This window comes from Octopus bimaculoides, chromosome 5 (assembly GCF_001194135.2).
Source record: "Octopus bimaculoides isolate UCB-OBI-ISO-001 chromosome 5, ASM119413v2, whole genome shotgun sequence".
Taxonomy (NCBI): domain Eukaryota; kingdom Metazoa; phylum Mollusca; class Cephalopoda; order Octopoda; family Octopodidae; genus Octopus; species Octopus bimaculoides.
In genome coordinates, this window is record NC_068985.1 from 9,327,467 (window position 1) to 9,339,124 (window position 11,658).

At 37.3% G+C, this 11,658-nt stretch overlaps 1 protein-coding gene across 1 annotated transcript in view; it reads right to left on the reverse strand.

The window, feature by feature from the left end:
- Positions 1 to 7,285, reverse strand: part of LOC106877296 (melatonin receptor type 1B-B) — a 12,958-nt gene extending 5,673 nt beyond the window's left edge. Inside the window, exons 1-2 of the mRNA XM_014926165.2 lie at positions 6,234 to 7,285; positions 1,849 to 2,248 (exon numbers count right to left, since the gene is read on the reverse strand). Coding sequence (XP_014781651.1) covers positions 1,849 to 2,182 — 334 coding nt within the window. The 5' untranslated portion in view covers positions 2,183 to 2,248; positions 6,234 to 7,285. The remainder of the gene's footprint in view (positions 1 to 1,848; positions 2,249 to 6,233) is intronic.
- Positions 7,286 to 11,658: the final 4,373 nt, after the last annotated feature.

An 11,658-nucleotide genomic window follows, 5' to 3' on the forward strand; every position in this document is an offset into this window, starting at 1 on the left:
GGAGAGTATATTTTAGATTAAAAAAGAACTTTGCTTATCTTAATTTTAAAAAATAAAAGAAGCGTAATAAAACCGCATTTTTTATGGGATAGATCGTTAGCCACTAAACCTTTTTCTATTTTCTCTCCCTGTTTATTTTTGCGTTCCTGTCTGTCGAAGAGCGTAGGCTCGAAACGTAAAAGACTTTCTCACTTCCCGATTTCCGAACGTTAAACTAATACATCTGTTTGTTGCTTACACACCCGTCTTCGTCTTTTGGGGGTTTTTTTTTGTAAATTCTCACTGTATATATATATACAAAGGTTTTATCAAAAGGTATCGGGACTGGTGCTATATAAAAGAAGACTATAATATATTTCAATTTGGCATTTACTGTCCTTCGAAGGTGACCCTTTCTGAAGCCACACACGTTATTCAGCGTCGTTTCCAATGATGAAAGCATTACTGGAACTCTTTTGGGTGGGATAACTAGCAACTGCCTCTTCGCATTCTCTTGGATTTCATCATCGTCTTGACATCTTGTTGAGGTTTTCCTCAGCAATGGTCATAAATGCACGATTCGTCACCTGATATGACCGTTTTCAAAACGTTTCCGTCTTTCTTGACACACCCAAGGAGATCCTGCGCAACTGAAACACGATCTTTGTTGTTTTTTTTTCTCGAGACGACCACACTCAACACACTTTACTTCCAAGCACAACTATAAACAACGGAAGTGGGCGCGAACGTTATAACTTAGTTCGATCTGTCCCAAACGACTTCACTCTGCGTATTTTAGCTCCGTCACCATAGCACCAGTTACGATATTTTTGATGAAACCATATGTGTGTGTGTGTGTGTAAGCAATTATGGGGATAAGCAAATTAGACACATCAAATATATTAAATATATATTAAGTACATCAAATACAAAATATGTAGCACTACTAAGTGTCTTCTATACTGAGAATATCTGGATCTGATCTCATCTGTGAACTCTGTGTGTGTGTGTGTGTGTGTGTGTGTGTGTGTATGTGTGTGTGTGTATGCGATGGTTTTTTCTTTTTCTTTTTTTTTATTGTTAAGTAGCGTCGATTTTTACAATTCTGTAAATAATAATAATAATATTTTATAACCTTAAAGCTTATAAGCGACCACCGCTCAATGACTATAGAAAATAGTCTAATAATGGGGCACATAAGCCCTCGACGGGAAAAAGTAGGTTTTCCCGTCTATGTATGTATGTATACATGTACGCTCTTACACATTGATTGGTATGTGTTGTCCAACCTACTATCCGGCAGCGTCCAATTCTCTAACGGTTTTTTTCAAATGAATCAAGTCATAACCTTATCCATCTATTGTTTTCATAATCGGTCATAATGTCTTACGTTTAAGATGATTCCCATGCTTTCCCTGATGAGGTTACAATTTTAATATCAAAGATCCCTATGGATCACACAGGTTGTAATCCTTTGAAACATATGTAGGAATAAAGTATGCAATTATAACATGCGTTTTCTCCAATCCTTAAATTCTTAAATATACTCAAATACCCAAAATTTCAAGGAGTTCCTGCCTTAAAAACAGGAACTAAACCACAGTTATTTTGTGTTCTTTGCTACATTGGTTTCTATTAACCCATTTATTCTATCAGAAGAATTTTTATTCATTAAGATAGAAGAAATACACATAAATATATATATATATGCATATATATATATATCTGTATGTATGTATGTATGTATGCATACACACGCGCGCGCGCACAGGTGTGTGTGAGATAAAGTGAGAAGAACATGAATAACATCAGCTTCAAGTAGGCACGAAGAAGAATGAAAATCAATTAAAAAAGTTCTTGGAAACTTACCAATAGCACAAGCTGGCATGCTGACACAATTCACGCACATGTCGGCCAAACAGAGGTTCATCAGAAATATTCGCCCGACTTTATTTAGCTTTTGGTTCTTGTAATGAATAATGAAGCTGATAGGATTGGTCACCATACCGAAACAGGACACGGTAAGCAATATTATGAGGTAGATTATGGCTAAGATTGGTTTACTTTGTAGGAGAGGAGTTCTGTATTGAACAGATGCCGTTGAGTTGAGAGGAGACACTGTAACCACAGAATTTGATGTCATATCTAGGCTGAAGAACGACATGTTAGATGTGGCCACGTCGTGAAGTGAATCAAACATCATTGTGAGACGAATGGAGGTGGAATTGGATATGAGGCCACAACACGTAAATTGAACTCCAATAACGGACTGAAAAATAGAAATAATGGTTTAATAGTTCTGTATTGAAATTTGTAATGATATTTAGCGTATTCGATCCTTGGTTTGTTTTTGCATTGAACTACGGCCACGCTGGGGCAACCCCTCGAATGGTTTATTTCTACAGGTCAAAGTATTTATGTCTTAATAAAATCTGGTGCTTATTATATTAGTCACTTTGGTCGAACCGCTATGATATGGGGACGTAAACAAACCAACACCGGTTGTCAAACGGTAGTGGACATAAAGACATACACACACAAAGACACACACATAGATAGATAGATAGATAGATAGATAGATAGATAGATACGGCAAGCTTTTTTCAGTTTCCGCCTGCTGAATCTACTCGGGTGGATTTGGCCGGCCCAGGGTTCTACTAGAAGACATTTAACTTAGGTCCGTCGCAGTGGGACTGAACCCAGAACCTGGTGGTAGGAAAGCAAACATCTTACCACACAGCCAGAAAGCATAACTCTCAAATCCTTTAGTATTGAAAAAAATACCAAAGAAACAACTAACCCTTTAGCATTTAAACCGGCCATATCCAACCGAAATATTCAGCCCTTTTTATATTCAAACCAGCCAGATCTGGCTTGTCACACCTACCTTTCAAATATACAATCACATTATTGAAATTGCTTATCTACAAGATAATGTTTGATTAATTCAAAACAATATGAGTAAATAAACATTGTATTTGCTAGAGTGATCTGAATGCTAAAGGGTTAAACAGTAAGATGGCAAATTAGCAAAAGCCTCGGACAGAGTACTTCACGGTATTTACTCCGATTCACTGACCTCTGAGTTCAAATCCCGCCGAGGTCAATTTTGTCTTTCTAAGTCAATAAAATCAGGTATCAGCTAAAAAAACTAGCATAGATTATATCGATTAAACCCACCCTCCACAAATTTGCTAACCATTTGCCTAAATAAGATACAATTACGTGCAGAAAGCTGTCAGAATCGTTTGACGTCGGAAGAATTACTTGTTTTGACATATTTCTTGTGGGTTTTATGTTCGCAGTTCATTCAGTGCCGAATACCAGGGTAGATTGTAACAACTAAGGTCCTCCCACTCAAACTTTCCATGTGCCTAAATTCACTCTCGGATGTTGTTACACATCGCTAGTTATAATGCACTTCGCACCAGTTCTTAGCTTTCCAATGATGCCTCCCTGCATCTGGGAAAAGGCTGATCAGAAGTTAGTTCGTCACAGAGTAAGCCGTTGACAGCTGGGTGGATGGCAATAACGTGAAATGAAATGTTTTACTCAAGAACACAAAGCACTGCTTGGTCCAGGAATCGAACACACGATCTAGTGATCGTGAATGTTACACCCTAACCACCAGGTCACGCGCCCAAACAGGTTTTAAATTAGAAAAACCATTATAATGACTTCAAATCCCGCCGAGGCCAACTTTACCTTTCTTCCTTTCGGGTTTGATATAATCCTATAATCAATCAAGAGCTGTAGGCAGAGGGTATCGATTCACCTCCTTCCTTAAAGCTATTGACCTCATGCCAAAATTAGAAAGAACTAAAGGCGGTGGGTTGTCAGAATCATTAGCGCGTCGGACAAAATGCTTAGCGGTTTTTCTTCTAGTTTTACATTCTGAGTTCAAATTCCGACGAAGGTTGACTTAGCCTTTCTTCCTTTCGGAGTTGATAAAATAAGCACCAGTTACACACTGGGATTGGTGTAATCGACTTACCCCCTGCCTCGAAATTTCTGGCCTTGTACGAAAATGTGAAATCATTATTATAACGGAAACGAGGAGCAGAATCGTTTAGCAAGCTGGCCAAAATGCTTAGAGCGTTTCTATTGGCTTTAGGTTTTGAGTTCAAATTTGTCCTCCTTTCGAAGTTGATAAAAAAAAGAAAAATACCAATCAAGCACTGAGGCCGATTTGATCAACTAGACCTCCAAATTTCAGGCCTTGGTCATATGGTAGAAAGGCTTATTATTATTATTATTATTATTATTATTATTATTATTATTATTATTATTATTATTATTATCATTATTATTATTATTATTATTCAGTAGTCTTGGTTTTATCACGTTCTTCCACTGCACTACCGAGCACATCTCTGTGTGCCTTGGGTATGTGCTGTGGTTTGCTCTGATGCTCTTATGTTTACTGCATTGAAAGTGTTTTGCGTAGGATGTGTGCAGTGCCCAGTAGTGCAATTTTCTGTATGTTGTATATATTTGTAAGTCCTGGTATTTTTGTTATGCATTTGTCTGAATATTTTTTTATCATACCTAATGCGCCTACTATGATAGGAACTGTTTCTGTTTTTAGAATCCACATTCGATAATTATTATCATCATCATCATCATTATTATTATTTTTATTTTTATTATTATTATTATTATTATTATTATTATAAAAGCGACAAGCTGGCACGGCAGAATCGTTAGCATTAGTAAAGTCGGGCGAAATGCTTAGCAGCATTCTACATTCAGAGTAGAAATTATTATTATTATCGCAAAGACACTAGGGTCGATGTAAACGGTTATCTCCTCCCGCCAAAAATCTACAGGCCTTGTGCCTTTAGTAGAAAGAATAGTAAAGTGATGATTAGCAGAATCATAAGAGCATCAAACAAAATGCCAAGCGTCATTTAATCTGGCTGGTTGTGGACTCAGTTCATGCCTCAGCAGGTTTGCATCTCATTCTTTCATGATCGATCAGTCAAGTACTGGCTCAGTTTAATCGATTAACTGATTAATTTGCCTCCACACATTTCAGGCCTTGTGCTTTTGCTAGAAACAGTTATTATCGGCGAGCTGGCAGAACTGGTAGCACGCTGGACGAAATGCTTAGCGGCATTTCACCAGTCGCTACGTTCTGAGTTCAAATTCTGTCGAGGTCGACTTTGCCTTTCATCCTTTCGGAGTCGATAAATTAAGTACCAGTGAAACACTGGCGCCTATGTATTCGATTAATCCCCCTCCGCACAAATTTCAGGCCTTGTGCCTTTAGTAGAAAGGATTATTACTAAAGGCTAAAGTTTTAGAGCGTCGAATTAATTGTAATACTTTACGTTCTGAGTTCAAATCTCACTGTGGTCAAACTTTGTGTTTTATCCTTACTTGGTAGATAAAAAAATAGTACAGTCTTGTACTGAAATCGATATCGCCGACTAAGCCCTCTTCTAAATTTATTATTAAACAAATCGTCGTGGCACTCCGTCTGTTGCGACGACGAGTGTTCCAGTTGATCCGATCAACGGAACAACCTGCTCGTGAAATTAACGTGCAAGTGGCCGAGCACTCCACAGACACGTGTACCCTTAATGTAGTTCTCGGGGATATTCAGCGTGACACAGAGTGTGACAAGGCTGGTCCTTTGAAATACAGGTACAACAGAAACAGGAAGAAAGAGTGAGAGAAAGTTGTGGTGAAAGAGTACAGCAAGGTTCGCCACCAGCCCCTGCCGGAGCCTCGTGGGGCTTTAGATGTTTTCGCTCAATAAACATTCACAACGCCCGGTCTGGGAATCGAAACCGTGATCATACGACCGCGGAGTCTACTGCCCTAACCACTGGGCCAATGCTCATCTACTATTATTACATATATTCTTTTAATCAAAGGTAATGTCATTCGTTCAACGCTTGGTGTATCATTATGCATTTTAGATTAGCTGATAAAACTATTATATACTAATAAGACAAAGAGATTTGAATATATCATATTTGTTTGTTGTTAGCTTATCTGATAGACAAATAAATAAAGGACATAGATTTGAATACAAGAGAAGTGTTTTTGTCAGTTGGAGAAGGGCCTAAATATTTGTATTGTTAAATTGATTGACAATGTTGTAGAATACCCGATTAAGTTTGGAAATTTTTTAAATGTTCAGAAATTTTTTAAATGTTCACTAATATCTTATTCTTTATCGATAAATTCTAGATAATAACCGTAATATTTTTTTTTTTTTAAATAATAAAGTAGATTAGTCTTACCTTTGCAAAACACAATGTTCTTTAGTGGTCTGGATCAGCCAAATATATTTTGGTATATTGATTATGTGAGTTAAACGAGAGCACAGACGGACGAACGCGTCGATGTTGATTTTATGAAGACAAATTATCGTGTTAAGTTCTAGAAGTTACACCGAAAAATAAACAGAGCCATTGTTTATGCATGGTTGGGAGATTCTAAGATTGGTGCATCGCAACAAAAGAAAATTTATATTTCCGTCACAAAGGAGTGGAACAAATTGTCCTTATTCTATTTCATTATTTTCTTTGTTTTCATTGACCATTCGTACGTGCGTTGGTCAAGCACAAAATCGTGAATGAATACAGGTTATATGATATGGAAGGTTGAAAGCAAAGACATTTTCTTTCTTTTCGATTCGTAGCAATTGAAAACCGACAGACAACAAAGAGCATCCATTTTGAATTTTATGTTTCGTTTTTCTATGCATATGAATATATTATCCTACGTACAGAATTGTATACCTCCTATCTTTGTGAACCTTCTAGAATTATATTTTGTGTGTCAAATAACATCTCTCTCTCTCTCTCTCTCTCTCTCTCTCTCTCTCTTAATATAACTCCATTATCTTCCCTGTATCTTCCACTCATACAATATTACAAGATGAAGTGGGTTTGGTCAATGATTTGGGAACCGCCCATTCTACCAAATATAAATGCTTATATAAACATGGAGAAAAGAAACCAACGAGCAAGTAATACGTAGAGTAAATCTGTATATGGGAACTTGCGTAGAAGGCTTTAAGTGTGTATGTGTATATATATATATATATATATATATATATAGGTACATATATGTGTGGGAGAGGTCGTTGTGTGTACCAAAGGTCCTTCCCGTTCCATAGGCTCATGAGGCCGTTTTCTCGTCTGTGGCGTGTATATTCACCCATGAGCAGTAATTCCAAAGTTTCGCTGCCGACCAAACTCCGAGGTCACAATCAACTTTTTTCTTACGAAAAATATGTATGTATGTATTTATACTCACACGTTCATACGCTCACACAACCAAATAACAAAACACATATTATTAACACATATATATTTCAATGGTATATTGTTCTCTGTTTACATATGAATATGGCCGGCGACTAGCGGACAGAAACCCCTTTTAGGCGTTTCCCACTCATACACATATACACAAACGTTAAACGATAACAGAGGAGGATCTCAGCACTTCAGCAAATAAACATTTAAACTCCCCCTTCTGATTACTATTTCGTTGGAACAAACATACATCCATATATATATATAGGTTCATTTATTTATGCGAGTTATGTTTGCAATTGTAAATAAAGTCAAAGTCAGATGGCTAGATATCTATACAAGAGGCATCCTGGTTTACATAGCAATTGCGATAGTGATTCTATTCATACGATACAGGATTTAGTAAACAAATTTAATTCTAAATGGAAACCCGAGAACAAACTTCCTCGTCTAAAAGTCACCATGTTCTTTTGCAAGAAAGAAAACGAATTTTCAAACGACAAGCAAGAAAATGTTTAAATTTGTTTTTAGCTATAGATCAATATATATTTAATCGATGATCGAATGAATTCGAGATGAATTTCGACTGGTTACTAAACCAGCTATTCAATCATAGGAACGAACGAACGAGCTCATTGGTTCTCCAACTTCCAGATGCCAGGCCCCACCAAAATATAAACAAAATTCTTTTGAACCCATCCTAATTTATTAGAAGACGAAATTAAATTTGCATCTATACAATTTTCCTTTCTTTAAAGAGTCTGATACCATCTTAATGTTATCAAGTATAGCAATTTGTTCGTCTTTTGTCGATCCTCTCTGCTCACACCCGAGAGTGAGGCTTAGGCTTTGCTATCAGAAACATTGAACTAACCATCATTGACAGAGCTTCTATTTGGTCACAAGACTCGCATGAAAAACAACTAAAACTCCTTGAAATTATAATTTGCTGCTTTTAATAAAATATCACATTAGATAATATGCTATGTTTTCAGACATATGCACAGCCCTGAAGTTTGGAGATGGGTTTTAGTCGTGAAAATCGACTAAAGACTTGACTGGTTCTTCATTTTATCGAACCCGGAAGAATGAAATACAAAGCTGACCTCGATGGAGTTTGAACTCAGAATTTAAAGATCTCGATGTAATTTGAACTCAGAACGTAAAGAGCAGGAAAGATGTTGTAGAGTATTGTTTTCGGACGTTCAAATGATTCTGCTAATCCACCGCCCTTATGAGATTGCCACACCGGGTCGCTTCTGATTTTACTGGACAAAATGCTTAGCGCCGTTTTTTTCTAACTTTATGTTCTGAGTTCAAATTCTGTCGTTTAAGTTTTGCCGAGGAAAAAATAGGGGCTGATAATGATCCCTTTGGTCATAGGTCTGTTCTACCTGTTGATTTGAGACTAGACAACAGCTATGATTATAATAACCATACAGTAATTCACAGTAGTTATAATTGTTGATGCTGTTGGTGCTTGCCAAGAATAACTTTATTTCAATAAATTTCGCCATTAACGGCGTTACATAGAGGGGACAGACAAAGACAGACATAAAGTAGCTGCGGGCTAGACATGGACATTAATGAGATGAGGGTGATAAGGATGAAACAAATAATGAGAGAGGCACCAGCGCCCGCCGACTGATAACCCCTCGAAAACATTGTTTTTTTCTTTTTTCCTTTTAAAATTACAATTTTTACATAATTTCAATATATTAACAATTTCAATATATTAACAATTTCAATATATCATAATTTTCCTCATTCCACCCCTCCGGTGCCAAGAATAACTTACCACCTCATGGAGCCTATTTTCGTTTATCTGGACAGAGCTAATCAAAGTTACGTGTTACATCCATAGTTTTTGTACTGCGTTAATCTCCAAACACTTCCATCTATATTTTCATAGTTAACTTCTATCGTATCTTTTCTGTTGCTGTCACACTTTTCTATTTCTTTTTTAATCTTATTCCAATTGTTTTCAAATTTGGTGTACTGATGTAGTTTTGTATGCTAATTATGGAAACGAAATTCATTTTTGCGATAAACTAGCAATTAAAAAGGTAATAGCTTTTAAAATTTGCAAATTTGGGGTAATTTTAGCCAATCGAAAGCCACAGATATATTGGTACCTGTTTCCATAGTAACAAGCCAAGGTATAGTTTGCTTAAACTACTACAGCCAGGTGTATTGTCTTTACCTGTCTATTTTCTTTGATAAGTGCCTCTATTCTGAACGTTTGGACCACCGCGTTTTTGTCATTTTCACCTGTTTGGGGTTTTTTGTGTTTACTCTTTTATTCTTTTACTTGTTTCAGTCATTTGACTGTAGCCATGCTGGAGCACCGCTTTTAGTCGAGCAAATCGACCCCAGAGCTTATTGTTTGTAAGCCTAGTACTTATTCTATCGGTCTCTTTTGCCGAACTGCTAAGTTACGGGGACGTAAACACACCACCATCAGTTGTCAAGAAACCGATAGAATAAGTACTAGACTTACAAAGAATAAGTCCTGGGGTCGATTTGCTCGACTAAAGGCGGTGCTCCAGCATGGCCGCAGTCAAATGACTGAAACAAGTAAAAAAGTTAAAAAAAGAGTAAAGAGTATACCTGATCCACATTTCACATGACTTTATTCATTAAAACTTAATTAAAACTTCAAAACTTCTAACGAATTTGTCGTTATAATGACATGATAGACAGTTTTCACGCACAAAATGCGTGATAACTTTAAACCTCTTTAAAACTCTATAACATTTTCCAAAAATTTTTCTGAAACAAGTGAATAATAACATCAGACTCGGCGAGAAAAAAATACATCTGTATAACAAATTTGATCATGTTTACTTTAAAATTTCAAAAGCTTTGTCAGCAACAGAAAGGATCCGTTAATAGCTTTTTTGAAATTTTGGGTAATTTTAGCCAATAGAAAGCTACAGATACAACAGTGCCTGTTTCCATAGTAACGAGAGAAGCTATAGTGTGCTTAACCAATACCACGTGTATTTTCTTCACTTGTGTATTTTCTTTGATGTGTGCCTATTTCCTGGACCTCTGTAGCTCATTTTCATCATTTTCACCTGTATTTTTGAGAATCGGATATTTTTGGTTGCCGCTCTGTCACTACCTCATTTTCTGTCGTTCTCACAACGCTGCTTTACGGCTGCGAGTCCTAGACGGTCTACCAGCGTCCTGCCAAGAAGCTGAACCACTTTCATACAATACGCCTCAAAAAATATCTCGGCATAAAGTGGCAGGACAGGATCCCGGATACCGAGGTACTAATACGTACTAACCTGCCCAGCATCGATACCATCTTGATGCAGTCTCAGCTTCGCTGGGCAGGGCACGTAGCTCGCATATCAGACGATCGATTACCAAAAAGATTGCTCTTTGGCGAGCTGCAGAAGGGAAAGCGCTCACAAGGCGGCCAGAAGAAGCGCTTTAAGGACACACTGAAAGCCTCACTGAAAGCCTTCAGCATCGACCATGCAACTTGGGAGCAGTCTGCTCTAGACAGAGAAAGATGGCGATCAGCTGTCCGCAAGGGTGCCAACACATGCGAGACCAATAGGATCGCTGCTGCAGAAGACCGCAGACAAGCCAGGAAGAACAGAGCTAACAACTCTGTAGCAGGTGCTACCATTCCCTGTCCACACTGTCAAAGACTCTTTCGGGTGCAGATTGGCCTCACTAGCCATCTGCGGACCCACAAAAAAAGCCCACCCCACCCCAGGATGACTAGACGGTCTTCGTCGCATCGACGGACAAACTACATACCTCATTTTCATAATTTTGAACTGTTTTTTCCTGGACCTTTTCAACATAAATAGAATTATAGTCACAACCAACTCGTTTAACCTTTCGAGTGTGATGGAGAAATTGAAAGCTAAGGAGGGTGTGGTTTCTTACTTTCAAGAGAAGACTCTCAAGATAAGACTCTCAAGATAAGACTCTCAAGATAAGACTCTCAAGAGAGTCTTGTCTCTAAAAGAAAAGTATGTAAAGATAGACTCACCACTACGTGTATACTCTTTTAGCCTATGTAATTTCTTAGATGATGAGTCAAACCTTTACCATAGCCCTAATCTCTAACCCTAATCCTAAACCTTAACCTTAACCCTAAATCAACCCTAAATACTAACATACAGTTTTATTTTTGTAATCTTTTGTAAAATATTTCGTTGGGGAATTTTTTTCCTTTTTAAATTACGTTTGTTCGACCGTTTCACATAACTTTATTTTTTAAAGCTTACTAAAACCTAGCTTCTTAAAACTTTAGTCGTCGTGACGTTTTGCTTTCATTTTGTTTAATGAAAATTCTATGTCGTAATGTTTTTGCCTTCATTTTGTGATAGACCGCTACAACGCAAAAGATACCAGCTTCCATTTCTTGTTTTCTGCT